The sequence below is a fragment of the Suillus subaureus genome (genome assembly GCF_016647635.1).
Source record: "Suillus subaureus strain MN1 chromosome Unknown BJ212scaffold_282, whole genome shotgun sequence".
NCBI classification, from domain to species: Eukaryota; Fungi; Basidiomycota; class Agaricomycetes; order Boletales; family Suillaceae; genus Suillus; species Suillus subaureus.
The window spans coordinates 6,858-22,590 of record NW_024538838.1 but is presented as its reverse complement, the minus strand read 5'-3'; the positions used below and the strand labels follow the sequence as shown (position 1 = coordinate 22,590).

Genomic DNA, 15,733 nt, shown 5'->3' with positions numbered 1-15,733 from the left:
CTCACTCCGCACACAGTAAATGATGATGAATGTCGCCTTGCTCCATTAGAGCGTGGACTAGCTTTTTCAAAATTCTTCGAGCTTCCTTATCTGGGACTGCACCTTGAGGATCCTCGTCGAGACCTGCCATCTAGTTCAGTAATAGCCACGAAGAACGGTGAATGGGACCAACCAGCTGTATCAAAAAGCTTTACCTTCAACGTCTCGTTCCGAATCAAAATCTCGTGCACACTGGTTCCGGTTGTACATCCCGCAGTATCTGAGGATGTCGCTGCTACATCCTTCCCAGCGATCAAATTGACCAAGAACTTTTACCAGCTCCGGATTCACCAAAATGACAACATTGCATGTGTCTGTGCGATGTGGAGGTTCCCCGACTGCAATGTCGTTGGAATTAGCAGAGCTTTGAGATAGGACGGACTCGGAGACTGGTTCAGCTTGAAGTTAACCTTACACTGAGGGGGGCCAAACACTACTTACACTAGATGGTCGGAGTCTCCCAGCAGGCTTCGAAATTGTCATAGTAACTGACTCTACTCGGACTCAACAAGCAAGCGAAAGGTACGTCTGACTTGAGTATTCGGTGATTTTGACTCTTGAGTGGCGTTAGCTCTTCTGCTATCCCCCCGGTTTGTTGGAATAGGAGTCGGCACAGCCAGACGTGAAAATCGATAGGGATACATAGATTCAGCATGTCCGTACACGTGAAAAGGGCATTGGGGGTAGCTGCGCGAGCTCATAAATTAACCATGCTGCTTAACAGCTACTTCCTATTACATAATTGCAGATTCCTGTGTTTCAACTTGGTTCCTTTTGCCCAGGTTGTGCCCTTATCAATTTCAACATTCCAGGACAGCTTCCATTCGCCCAACCATGCCATGCCTTCCGAAGTTCTGGTCAATTAGTCTTCAGCTGGGTTATGCTTCGGAACCCTTCATCCTCGGTTCTCGGTCCCTCGCCCGTCTTTACCTTTACCTGCTTGTATTTATAAATTTAACTCGCACTCCCATCTTCTGCGACGATATCCGTGTCTTGTCAGCCAGAGTGGAGAGACTGCTGATACGATCTCAGTACTAGTGGCATCGTGGTACTTGGCTTGGAGTGTGGCGCCCATTGTGGGGTCATCAATACTGTCGAAACGACAATCTCGCATGAAACACGCTGCGACCTTCGTATCAATGCTGGTTCCGATGGTTGGCGTTGCGTCTAGTGAGATATGGAAGCCTTTTCTAGTCTGTTAACCATGTGATATGAGCAATCGGTGGGCATATGCTTGCACTGATGTTGATGGCGCTGCAGCTTTCAGAAGATCGAATCTTCCTCACTGAATGCCGCAACCAGATCACCGGTTGCCTTCGTGCTCTCCAAGAGTGTTCTTATGGATGACAAGAGTTTGCGGGAGCTCATCAATGATGCCCTCGCAACACTCACTCAGCTTGTTGCTGAAGCGCTGATGGACCACGGATCTCCGTTATCCGCTTTCGTTCATGACCCAAATTGTAAGGCATGCCACTTGCCTTGAGGGCGCCCTCGAGGTTAAGACTGGCTATATGCACTCGGAAGATGTTATCGCAGGAGAGCCCAAGCACGGTTCCTTAGCTAAACGTCGATTGAGCAGAATATGCTGGTCATCATTATGACCCAGGATTCGCTATACCCGAAGGTCTAGTCCTCGTTCGAACAACACGCTTTACCAATTGCTTCCGCGATGAGCAGTCTCTTCGTCGCTGTGATTTTCTCGATGCGCTCTGATGACAACCTTCGAATGAAATCGGCTGATCCTATTCCTCCAGCCGACGCAGAACGTACTTCGATATGTCATAGCATTGCTACCTCAGGTAAAGTCATTGTTCTACTGTACTCCTAATACATCGCACGTATTTATTTACGGTCAAAAACTTCTCTGAGCAGTAGTTGAGAACACCGATATAAACATCCTCGTATGCACTCGAAAATGTTACAAAGCTCATCTCAGGCTGGCAGCATCGTGCAAACACCTGAAATTAATTTCACGCTGGCAACGATACACGACTGTGTCTATATCGTCTGCGTGTGAGTGTTTATTTGTATCATACTTGAATAGATCAAGCACCGTTCGCAATGAGAATTCTGAAGAGTTCATTAGAAATGTACAACCACCACCAAGTCTCCAACCAGTGGGAGTGCGACGATGTTTGTGATACTTGCTGAAGGTCCGCATAACGAACTCGAATACCAGAGTAACCCCTATGACACCGGGGAAGCAAACGCGCAAATTTAACTCGCTATTAGTATTGCTCTGCTTCATTGTCGCCTTCGTTTTGGATTGCATCCTCATCCTCGTTATCGGCGCACTCATCAGGGACTACATCGCCTGTATTTTGTGGTAGTTGGGATGTTTGGGGAGCTTTCTTTTACCATCACGCTCAGCAGTTGTTATATCTTTACTAAAGAGACGGAAATGAGCGCACTAAGAACAATCAATGAATTACCCAGGGAAATAGGATGTGAAATATTTCAAATGAACGTTTTTGCCTTGTCGATCATGAAAGCTCCAGACACACTGGACTTCCGCAAAGGTAGGTCGTATGACAGCCTATTGGCGTCAGCTAGACACACGCATCAAAGGACAAAATACTTACGTCGAGTCATTTGACTGACCAGCTGGGAATCGGACGATATGGCTCCCTGGACCCGCAACATGACGTGAGCAAGTCTATTCAATGATGATTGCAAGAGCCATACTTCTGTTCTCAATGACAGATCGAAACGGGTCCGAAAACGATGTGCAGGGTGGATAGTACGCCATCAAAAGAGTCTTCAGAGGCGCAAACTTAGCGTCCAATGTTACGCTCGGGTCGATATACGGCAGAACGACGGGCAAACCTTCACCAAGAACACGGAACTGCGTTTCGAGTCCCCGTCCTGCCTCTTGTTTGGTGATGAGCTCGTCATCAGGCGCATGCGAATGTAGTCGTTGTTTAGGACGACAGCTTTCACAAGGTCGTTTGCAAGATAGAAAGATCATACCGTACCGCCTTCCAGATTGCGGGCAAGAACGTTTCGACGATGGGAAGCTGTCCGCAAGATTAAGCTGATCTCTGTGATAGTGTGAATTGGTGTTCGAAGATTACGGCGACGATCCAGAAATACGCACATACAGGATATCAAGTTCGGATCATTGTGTTCGAGGAAGGTATAGGACATTCCTTTGAAGGACGAATCAGAGAGCTTGGGTTTACTTTCGAATGTAGTTTTCTTCGTGTTAGTCACACCCTGCGCACCTGCCTCCAGTAGCCAACACCAATGGGTATGAACCATCGTCTTCAGATATTGGTACAGTCGGAAATGAAGCACTTGGTTGGGGTCTGGTAGACCGTCAAGGTCAAACTTGACCCTTTTGACTTCCGGGACAGGGATCTCAGCTTCCTCTGCATCTCTTTTCCTGGACAAGCGTAAGGAATATCCAGCAACCATCGATCAACTGAAAATCCATGTCATGCGTCAGCATACTCCAATACTAGTCGATCTGTAACAGTCCAAAATCACTCACCAGGGTTAGAGTTCAAGCCGTGCAGTGCAGAGCAATCTCGAGTCCTCGATTGATGAGCACTGGAAGCAAATACGTGTAATTATAACCTGCAGCACTGGCAGTTGACTTGACAGGAGAATTTCACATTGAAATACAAATACCGATACCGTGGCATGAGGTGGCTCGAAGTTGACGCTGAATTAATGAAGTCGACATCATCGTATGGCACCCGGGTCAGGTCTTCGGGAGTAATGGAATAAGACTTAAACCTCACGTGATGCGACGCGTCTTTTGCTTCTTCTAAGCTTTTGACAACCAGGTCATGGCTCTCATGTATGGGAAGGAAAAAGATACAGAGCTTGAGCTGGGCGAGTCTTCGCTTGCTCATCGACCGATAGAAATTTAACTACGACCTGAGATCAGCCTCTGACCCTGGTGTCGTTGCATTCTTTTCCAAACTTCCGAAGAAATCTCGGCCTGCCTCCTGAAACTGTCTATTTGATCGCACAGACTACTACTCTGTCCGCGAGCAGGATGCTCACCATGTCATACAAAACTTCGTGGATACATTTGTGGATGACAGATCTTCTCGGAGGACGCTGCAGTACCCTTTTTCAAGGGCGTCATTTATTTTCGTTTCACAGGATGATTATTTCAAGCTGAAGCTTGGCTGAGTAGGCGATTCAAGAAATCTATCCCTTCTCTTGAGGATATTGTACAGGTATATCAAGTAGTCCTCAAGGTACCTCGCTTCGGTTCTCGGTCTTCAGTGAGACTTATCTTACCCAACCCGGTGCCTCTTTTGCTTGAGACTCTCGAAGGCGTGCAGTACGAACACAAGGATCACCGGAAGCTTATAGATGAAATTTATACCAAGCCTTTCCAGGTGCGCATGTCATGGTTTCGTCAAATTATATCCTCGCTGCTCCCTTTCTAACACATGCTACTACCAGACTGTCAACAATCTCGTCAAATATGGCGAGATGGTCGAGTCAACGCTAGATCTCAAAAATCATAATTACGCGATCAAGCCTGGCTATGATGAGCGTCTGCAAGCTCTGGCAGATAAACTTGTGGAGGTTCATATCACGCCTATCAGAATCATAGCGAAGAGGGTTGACATTTTCTTAGATCTGGGATGGTCTTGCTGCCGAACATCCATCGTGCAACCGACAAGGATCTCGATCTCGACAAGAAGCTGCACCTCGAGAACTCCCAGAATTATGGATACTGCTTCAGGTTGACGAAAAATGTGCGCTTTCCGTACTGCGAGATATCCTGAGCTCACATTCACATCAGGACGCGAAAGCCATCATGCGGAACAGCAGATATATCGAACTCGGGACTGTCAAGAGCGGAGTTTACTTTACGACCGAGAAGTTGAAAACACTTTCCGCGGACCATCAAGAGACTACGTATGAATATCAGCGGACGCGGAGCGGGTTGGTGAGGGAAGTTGTCAGCATCGCATGTAAGATCCTCCTTTCACTGCTACCTCGCCATTCAAACATGCCTTTTTCTTTGTACAGCAACATATACTCCGGTACTAGAGAATCTTGACCACATCATTACACACCTAGACGTTATCCTCAGGTGAGCCCCATGATTGAAGCCTGCACGTGTAACGACGATCGTCTAGTTTCGCTCATGTTTTTGTACACGCTCCTGAGCCATACGTGAAACCAAAGGTCCTGGATAAAGGCAAGTTCGGAAGACAATGTTCGACGCAGGAATTGATCGACGTACATAAGGCACTAGCGGCTTAATATTGCGCGACGCGCGGCATCCTTGCCTTGAAGTTCAGGACGACATCAGCTTCATTCCAAGTGATGTGGAGATGGTGAAGGGTAAGATTTATCGCATTTACGGTACCTATAGTGACGACACGATCGATTACTGGCGCGCTTCATTCTGGTCACTGCGCTAACCGGCACCTGCAATTAACATGAGGCAGTGATCAACCAATCACCCACAACCCTCCACTGCCTCCAGTCTCCTCGAGTATGTATTTTTTGCCAAGTTAATGACATGCTTGGTAATAACCCTAGGCAACCACTTGATTTTTAACTTAGGTTAATAACAACGCGATGCGAATGGCTTATGGTCCGTACCTTGAAGTGCACAGCCGAACCGTCACGCTGCAGCTAGACCACCAGCTTAGCATGTGCGAAGCTCAATGCATTTAGGCAGCGTGGTTGTAATATTCGTCATGAGCTCACGCAGTTACGCCGCCCCCAATGCCCAGCGCTGGTTCTCAGAATTTTATTGGCACGTGTACGGAACATGCTGAATCCAAGCGTCTTTGTTATCTGCCTGGACGTACCAACCCCTGTTCTAACGAGAAGACTCAACTGAAGGAGGGCTGACGCTACTCAAAAACCCCGAACGCGCAAGTCAAGACGCACCTTTCGCTTTCTTGTCTTGAGTCATTATTGTAATGTCGAGTCCTGGTGAGAAACCATTTAGTGTAAGTGGTATTTGACTCTACCTCAGCTCAGGTTAACTTGAAACCAGCCTTCCAGCTCATTTCAATTTGTTGATAGTCCCAACCATACTGAAGTCGGGAAACCACCACACCGCACAGACACGTTCAATGTTGTCATTTGCGGAGAAGCCGGTTCTGGTAAAAGTTCCTTGGTAAATTTGATCGCTGGGACGAACATAGCAGTGACATCCTCCGATGCTGGGGGATGTACAGCTGGAACCAATGCGTACGATATTACGATGACTCGAGACGAGACATTTAAGGTAAAGCTTGTCGATACAGCTGGTCGGTCCGGTTCGCCCCTCTTCATGGCTATTACTGAATTAGATTACAGGTCTGGACGAGGGCCCTCGAGGCACAGTCCCAGATAAGGAAGCTCGCAGAATTTTGAGGAAACTCCTTCGAACTCTGACGGAGCAAGGCAATATTCAACTCGTCATGTACTGTGTGCGGGGCGAGAGAGTGGTTCGGACACTCCGCCGGAATTACGAGTTAATTCGCTCCCAAGTAAAGAAGAAGAAAGTTCCAATTGTCCTTGTCGTCACATGTTTGGAATCGTACAAACCAGAGATGGAAGACTGGTGGACAGTTAACGAGCGAACTATCTCAAACCTCGGGATGACCTTCGCCGGCCACGCATGCATCACTACGGAGACAATGGTATCTATGCACATGCGCCGCGCCCAGTCATACGACGCTGTCCGCAAGCTCATTGAGCAGCGTTATTTGTCGAATAACACAGGGATTCACACTGAATCATCGCGAGGCACTATTCACAATGTCCTGAGGTACGTATTCCCTACACTCTTTTTGTATCGTATTTTCCTAATATTGATAAGTAGGACCAAGCGTAACACTATTGTAGTCTTTGGGGAGACCGGGGCAGGCAAAAGTTCGCTTATCAACCTCATGGTGGGAAAGGACGTGGCAGGCACATCCTGTGGCATTGAAGCCTGCACGACGCACTGGAAAGAATATCCCCTCGAATTCGATGGTGAACCTTTCAAGTTATTCGATACCGTCGGACTAGATGAACCACAGCTAGGAATCCCACAGTACTTCGATGCCGTCGAGAATGCCTATAACCTCATTCAGAAATTGGAGAGAGAAGGCGGCATTGATCTTCTTCTGTTCTGCATGCCGGCAGGCAGACTCAAAATTATGCATCAACGCAATTACCAGCTCTTTCGCCATTTCCTCTGTTATAAGAAGGTTCCCATCGTCCTAGCGATCACGAATCTTGAAAGAGAGAAGAAGAACATGGAGAGCTGGTGGACGAGAAACCAAGAAATCTTCCGTAAGAAGAAGATCCGTGTTGATGGTCATGCTTGCATCACCACCATCGAAGACGACCATGATCCAACCTTCCAAAAAAAATCGCGCGACGCGATCTGGGACCTTGTCAGGAATGTCGCTGCCGACGGGCAGAAGCGAGCACAGAAGGGAGGAAACGACTTGTTCGTGTCGTTGATGCCGCTTGCGGGAAATGGGAATTTACGTGTGGGGAAGGATATTGTCTCCCGCCTCACCAAGCGCTGCCATATGTCTCCAGAAGTCGCAAAAGAGATAGCTGGTAGGATCAAGAAAGATGTGGTAGAAGGAGCTTCTGGACATTGAGCGTTGCAGTATGCCTACTCGGATTCTCGTGATCGACCAATTATGCTCATCTTACTGTGCATCTTATCCCATTTATATCCCATCTTTATTTCTGTATAATGCAAGTGTATAGCTTTTTCTCTTCTTACGGAGTACAAACCGGCATTCCATCCGGTCATCGCATGATTTTGCGAGTGTAACGGTGCCACTTTTTTTGATCGCTTTGGTAATAGTCTCCCTTGTTCAGACCATTGGAAAGACAGTGGTGGAATCCTTCTACTATATTTATATTATGGTCTGCTTCCACTCCCCCTCGGGGTCGATGTTCACGACTATCTTCATGTTATCAAGCCCTGCTTAACTGCTACTGGAGACTGGGCCCACATCGCAATCGACGGTCAGCGAGAATGGCTGAATCTCATTAGCCACTGCGTGGGGTACTTATTTTGAATTCCACATGCATGATATATTATTAGGAGAATTTCGAAGGGTAGAATCATTATGCGTGTAGGTCATGACGTACTGGCAAGGTCATTTTAAAAGTCTATAACCGGAATGACTATCAAACACGGGGAGTCAAGTAGCTCCTTCTACCACGTCTTTCTTAATCCTATCAGCTAACTTCTTTGCGACATCCTGAGACAAACCACACCTCTTGACGAGGCGACGGACAATATCCTTCTTCGAACGCGAATTCCCTAAAAGCAGCCCCTTCAGTTTTTGCATGAACGACACGAACAGGTTGTCTCCTCCTTTCCATGCTCGTTTTTGCTCGTCAGTAGTGAACTGCTTGACAAGGTTGCGTATCGCGGTGCGCGATTGCTCATGCCGTTCTGGACAATTGCCTCTGATGGCGGTGATGCACGCATGACCAGCGACATAGAACTCCTGGTGATTGAAAGTTGCTTCGTTTCTCTCCCACCAGGTATCCATTCCCCCGGGTTCGTTTTCGAGGTATGTGATCGCTATAACGACGGGGACCTTCTTTTCACAGAGGAACTCATTAAAGAGTCGGTAATTGTTTCGATGCGTAGCAGTGAGTCTGCCTGCGCGCATGCAGAACAGAAGTAGATCAATGCCGCCTTGTGTCTCCAAATCTTGGATGAGGCTATAGGCATTCTCAATAGCATTGAGGTACTGTGGGATTCCCAGTTGTGGTTCATCGAGTCCAACAGTGTCGAACACGTTATAAGAATCGCCATCGAATTTGACGGAATATGATCGCCACTGCAGCGTGCAGTGTGTCGCGTCACTGGATGTCTCTGCTACGTTCTCGCCAGCTATGAGATTGACGAGTGAGCTTTTGCCTGCTGCTCCCTGCCCAAAGAGGACCACATTTCTATGCTTGTTCCTACTGATGATTGTTGGAAAAATACGGCACAAAGATCTTGTCTAGATTCTACATACCTTGCATCCATCGCAATTAAGAAGGGGTGCTCGGGATGGTATCAGGATACCAGTATGTGGCGCTTGACCGCATTTCTTTTAAAGCCATACGAACGCTGACCACGTTCCTTGCACCCATACTTCAGACGCCTCATCGATCGGATACTGACTCAACGATTGTCATTCGCTTACGGGTTGCTGAACCGCATCCCATAAATTAACTTGAGGCAGACTCGTGTTGATAGTACAATTCGAGAAATTAATCCCTAGTCACCTGTTGGAAGAACTCAGCGAGCGTCAAAACCAAATACGAACCACATTCAGAGATTACTTCAACGAGTTAGAGAACAAACGTCAACTTAGCCCCTGCAACTCTATGCAGCTTTGGGGCAAAACAACAGAGGCAGTGTCTGTGGCGATCGTCGTGCTGAGGATATAGTTAAGAAAGTTAAAAGACGATAGGAAGATGCGAAATAGGGAGCTAAATTAACGGGGCAACTGACGTTCCTAAGTCCTCAAGCATTTAAGCCGTGGTCTAGCTTCCTCAATTTCTCATGAAGCCCATCGTACCCTGGATATCGTGCTGTATAATTGCCCATGTGGCGAAGGGTCCGTTCCCCGGAGGTCTTGAGAACAGTGAGTCTGAGTCAGAGTAGAGATTGCATCATGCATGCCGCAGCATGTCGGTTCAAGCCGCAACCTGATGGTAATGGCTGCCGACAACCCCCGAGTTGCGATGCGAGTTTTTGCTCTTTATGCAAAGCCTAAATGAATTAACTTGCATGTGCATATAGTGGAATCTCAAAGTTGGTGAAGAGATGGATGGTAGAACTTGGTGAGGAGGGCATCCAATCAGATCCACGAATCGTCCGGCGGACTCGAGTTCTCGGACTCCACAAATCTCAGACTTTCTGGATGATAGTGACAACTTGAAGTGACTGCGAGTCGTCGCCGTGTCAATGACGGAAGCAGATTACATAATATGTATAAATTCAGTGTCATAGCATCAATGGCACCACATTTCAAATTCAAACTTCAAACTGCCCGGGGCTCGAGGGGGATTCCACGTGTATACATCACAAAGTCCTCGCGCGCATGTATTTTATCATGATCCCTTGGAGTCTTCCTCGTGTAAAATCGATTGAATGTCAAAGTACTCGTGACGGTGGACAAGTCTCAGAGAAACGTTTTGTAAAACGACTTGGAGTTGGTGAGTCGTGACTGATCTTGAATTAGGTTACTTATCTCCAGAACCCAGGCTGGCGGCGATGGCATTGAGCTCATGGTTTGTTTGCCCTTTTTCTTCACTCTTCGTTATTCGAAATCCACGGAAATGATACTTAGGGGGTATGGTACTGGGTGTAGCGCATGTCGAGCATGATGCATGATTCTAAATACGACATTGCCCTGGGTACGTGGGCTTGCTATGTTGGGTATGATTTCGATTGCAATCTGATGCTACCGAGCTCGATCATCCAGGCGATCAGCGCTAGTGCTCACCGGTCACCCCACATCCCGGCTGTGCCGGGAACATCAGCCCCTATGCACCGTTTTCTCTTTTCTCTGGCGGTGTAGGCCTCCAAGTTGCGGACTGGATGTGGGCACGAAATCCTCGCTTGATCGCGATTTTCAAATCGGACGAGCAAAAGTCAACAAGTCCGTATCTAATATCTGTCGTTAGAGGGAATGACTTCGATAAAGGCCTGTCTATGGGCGATTATCGCAAACGTTTGCCAAATCTAACAATTCTAGCCATTCCCCCTTACAGACTCGAGCTCAGACGTCCGAGAGCTTGGGTTTACCCTTGAACGTAGTTTTCTTTATCGGATGCAGCCTCTACATCTGCTTCGAGAGCATCCGATATAAATGGACGTGAACTGTCGTCTTTTGACATTAGCGTAGGCAGACCACCAAAGTCAAGCTTAGCCTTTTGGCTTCCGGGACAAAATATCAGCTTCCCCCGCATCTCTTTTCCTGGACAAGTGTAAGAAATAATTGTAGAAAATATGGCGCTGAAACGTACGCTACAACATTGGTATGACCACTTTGTTGCGGCTTTCTTTCGAGTATGACGGTAAAGAATTCACCCGTATCCTGAAGACGGGGATATATTCGCATGCTTGCGAAACCGAGTCGAGTTGTGGTTAGAGAACGTCATGATGCAACTAGCACAAGGTGAAACTTACCAGCTGTGTAGCTGTGTCTGGCGACTACGCCGAGACATCGATTAACTGTAAATCTATATTATGCGTTAGCATGCTCGAATAATCTATCTGTAACGGCCTGAAGTCACTCACCAGCATTAGAGTTCAAAGCAGCTGCTATAACTGCTTCGTTTGCGACGGGGTTAAGTGAGCAAGTCGAATAAATAATGCGACCGTCAGGCCCCAGCATGCGCATGGCTTGCTACAGAATGCGGGTCTGGAGGCCGGTAAAATAAGCTGGATGCGTCAGGAAAAGTATACATTACTTATTAAGGGTGACTTAGCTTCAAATCCATGCAGTCCCGCCCAAGCACATCAAGGGGCTGATCCTCTTAATCAACTTAGTACAGATGTTCGGGATATTAAGTAATGTGTAGATTTGCTGCCAGTAGTGAGGATGACTGCCGGTATTATACAGTCAGCTATCTTTGTCTTGATGAGCTGGCATGCATAATATTATTACAAGTAAGAATACGTATGACGACGACATATTAGCAACAACAATCTAGAAGTCTACAATCGCTGGATGAGCGCGAGTTATCGAACAGGGGAAGTTAAGTAGTTCCTTCTACCACAACATTCTTGATCCTACGAGCTAATTGTTTTGCGATATCTCGAGACATACCACAACGCTCGAGGCGGGGGACCACGTCCTTCTTCGCATGCAGTTTCCAATTCCCCTTAAGTAGCCCCTTCAGCTTACACGTGAACGACACGAACCAGTCCAAGTTGTCTCCTCCGTTCGGATCGTTCCATGGAGCACATGCTAGGTTCTGCCCGTCGGCAGCGAAATCCTTGACAAGCTTACGGATTGTGGTACGCGATTCTTCATATTGCTTTTCATAATTGTCTTTGATGGCAGTGATGCACGCATGACCAGCGACATGGATCCCACAGCGACGGAAGGAATCTTCGTTTCTCTTCCACCAGTCATCCATTTCTCTGACTTCGCCCTCGAGGTGCGTGATCACTACAACGATGGGAACCTTCTTGTCGCAGAGGAATTCGTGAAAGAGGCGGTAGTTACTTCGAAGGGTAGAATTGAGTCTGCCTGCACGCATGCAGAACAAAAGTAGATCAATGCCGCCTTGTTTCTCTAAATCCTGAATGAGGCTATAGGCATTCTCGATAGCATCGAGATATTGCTGAATTCCCAACTGTGGTTCTTCGAGTCCAACGGTATCGAACACCTTATAAGACTCGCCATCGAATTGGATGGGATGTTCTTTCCAGTGCAATGTGCAGGACTCCATGTCATTGGATGTGATTGCTACATCCGTTTCCGCCATGAGATTGACGAGTGAGCTTTTGCCTGCCCCTACCTGCCCAAAGAGGACGATATTTGTATGCTTCTTCCTACTTATCAACGTTGGAAAAATACGGCACGAAGCTCCTCTCTAGATGCTACGTACCTTTCGGCCATTGCGATTTAGGAGGAGGAATGTTCAAGATGGCACTAGGGTAGTACTGTAGCATTTGGCCGCGTTTATTTTAAAGCCACACGAACGTTAACCACGTTGTACCACACCTCATTGATCGGATATTGACTCAACAATTGACACTCCCTTGCAGATTGCAAACTCGTGTTGATAGTACAATTCGAGAAGTTAATTCCTAGTCACCCTGTTGAAAGAGGTTGGTGAGCATCAAAACCAAATGCGATTTCCACGAGTCATATGATACATTTAGATATTACTTCAGTGAGTCAGGGAATGGGCGTCAGATCCCCTGCAACTCCATGCAACTTTTGGGCAAAATAACAGAGGCGGTGTCTGTGGTGATCGTATGATTCGTCCCGAAGATATAGTTAAAGAAAGTTAGAAGGCGACAGGAAAATGCAAAATGGAGAGGCGAATTGAAGGGGCGACTGACATTTCTGAGCCTCAAGATTATCATGATGTTGTGGCCTAGCTTCTTCAATTTCTCATGCAGCGCATCTCATACTACTCCGACACTTGAGTCCAAGTGTACAAGCAAAATTGAACTAACTAGTACAGACTGCTCCGAGCAGGGTGCTTTGTCTAAGCCTGAGATAAGCATGAAGCGCATCGTACTCGTGGCGTGTAATTGCCAGACTGCGAAGGGGTCCGTTCCCCGGAGGTTTTGAGAACAGTGAGTTTGAGTCAAAGTGGAGATTGCATCATGCATGCAGCATGTCGGTTCAAGCCGCAATGCACTACGGTAATGGTGGTCGGGGGCTGCCGATAACCCCCAAGTTGCGAAGCGAGTCTTTGTTCTTCATCTCGTTTGTGATTCATCGATCTTTCTCACGTGTGAATTGCAGCGAGACTACATCCTGCGCACGGCTGCCTGACTTCATGATCAGTACTTGACGCCATCAATATGAATCAATTCGTACGCGTTACTAAGATATGGGCTGGCTGAGTCAGGCGCTGGCAGCTTCCGCCTTTGTAACGCATTACGCACTTGATGAGACTACCAAAGTCGAGTCGAGTAGCAGAGAGGCTTGATGATCAAGTTGATGCACATATCGATGAAGGGATGTGAGTCGACTGGGGCAGCCGAGCGCAGAACCTTGCTAGTGAGTGTCTAGTTTTAAATCCGTGGAACAACCTCCCCTCAGTTGACACTAGCTTCACACCCGTTGTGCCTTCGGCACAGGAAGCAAACGGAGCGCTTCGCGCTCCTTTTTGGCTTCCTGGCCTCGGCTGCATCCTAGCATGTGCTCTCATTCAATTTTTCATCAATTATTTATTGACACATGTACTGCACTCGAACGGGCAACAGTATTAAGTCGGAGCTCGAAAACCCGTGACCGGGCCACGCGAGAAAGCCACGCGAGATTCCCAAAAAGAGGTTTAAGCGAGCTAAGCGTTCTTAAGCGCCTCTAAGCGCATCTAAGCGTATCTAAGCGTATCTATGCGAAAGCCACGCGAGCTGGCGAGACGATTCCCACCCATCGCATCCTACTTTATAGATTTACATCCTGATCTCCCGGATATCTGCATCCCATGCCCGATTTTCCTCCCGCCTAACATGCATCTACCAGGTCAGAGACGACTGATGGTTGAATATCGAGTTCTTTTAGGTCTGGATGCTTCCCGCTTCTGCACATGCACTTTCCCATGGTTTCCTTTGATTCCAGGACTCGAACACAACATGTAAGCACCGTCATAATTAGGGGACTCATAAGTGCTGACCAATGCTCTCCGACATATTTCTGGCTGTAGTCCTCAACTCCTTTACAGCAATGGAGACATCCTCTCTCTGCTCCAAACCTTGCGTCTTCAGTCACATCTCCAGTCCCATCTCCAGTCCCATCTCCTGTGGTTGCCTCTTCAGTTGCATGTCCTGTTCCAGACTTTCGAGAAAACGACGCACATTTCCACATCGTCCAACCGGCAAGGATCTTGATCTCGGCAAGAAGCTGCACCTTGAGAACTCCCAGAACTATGAACACTGCTTCAGGTGACGATGAACGTGCGCTTTCCGTACTGCGAGATGTCATGAGCTCGCATACGCATCAGGACGCGGGAACCGTCGTGCGGAACAGCAAATATATCGAACTAGGGACTGTCAAGAGCGGAGTTTACTTTACGGCTACGAAGCTGAAAGCACTTTCTATGGACTATCAAGAGACCACGCATGAATATTAGCGGGTTGGCGAAGGAAGTCGTCAGCATTGCATGTAAGATACCCTTTCACTGCTACTTTGGCATCCACAGATGCTTTTCCTTATTGCAGCAACATATACTCCCGTACTAGAGAATCTTGACCACATCATTGCACACCTGGATATTATCCTCAGGCGAGCCCCATCACTGGAGCTTGCGCACGTGGCGACGATCATCCAGTTTCGCTCATGTTTCTGTGAACGCTCCCGAGGCATACGTGGAGCCAAAGGTCCCGGAGAAAGGCAAGTTTAGGAGACGATGTTCGACGCAGGAATTGATCAGTGCACATCAGGCACTAGCGGCTTAGTATTGCGCAACGCGCGGCATCTTTGCCTTGAAGTTCAGGACGACATCAGCTTCATTCCAAATGATGTGGAGATGTGAAGGGTAAGATTTATCGCACTGTCACTGTTACATGTCTCATGTGCCGCCTTGTAGGCGAGGGTGAACTTTAGATCATCAGTAAGTGCTGCTACTGTGCCGTTTTATCAAAGCTAACCTGATCCTAAAATGGGCGGAAAGAGTACGTATATCCATTAGGTGCATCAGCCATGCTATCGTTCGCGAACGCCATTCTCAACCCATCTTAGATGTTGGAGTCATTACTCTCATAGCACAAACTGGATGTTTTGTCCCTTGCCATCTTTGATTTCGTGCTTTGCCGAGTAGGTGCAGGCGACGGTCAGTTGAAGGGCGTCTCGACTTTCGTGTCCGAGATGCTTGAGACTGCCTCGATCCTCCGAGTAAGTAGCATCTACTCAAATATTTCCTTAGTTTGATTGTCGCTTACCATTCAGTCTGCTACTGAAGGTTCTCTTATTATCATTGATGAGCTCGGCTGTGGTATGTCTTCTGTTAGATGATAATGCACGTATTGTCGATATTTGGCTTTGTCTTCAGGAACTTCAACGTACGA

The 15,733-nt window shown here is 47.5% G+C and overlaps 1 protein-coding gene across 1 annotated transcript; it reads right to left on the bottom strand.

Moving 5' to 3' along the window:
- Window positions 1-2,516: 2,516 nt before the first annotated feature.
- Window positions 2,517-3,390, bottom strand: BJ212DRAFT_501626 (uncharacterized protein). Its single transcript, XM_041343348.1, has 3 exons — window positions 3,264-3,390; window positions 3,137-3,210; window positions 2,517-3,080 (listed from the first exon to the last, which is right to left on the bottom strand). The coding sequence occupies exons 2-3, from the start codon at window positions 3,184-3,186 to the stop codon at window positions 2,696-2,698; spliced, it is 435 nt and encodes a 144-aa protein (XP_041185312.1). The 5' UTR covers window positions 3,187-3,210; window positions 3,264-3,390; the 3' UTR covers window positions 2,517-2,695.
- Between the last annotated feature and the right edge of the window lie 12,343 nt (window positions 3,391-15,733).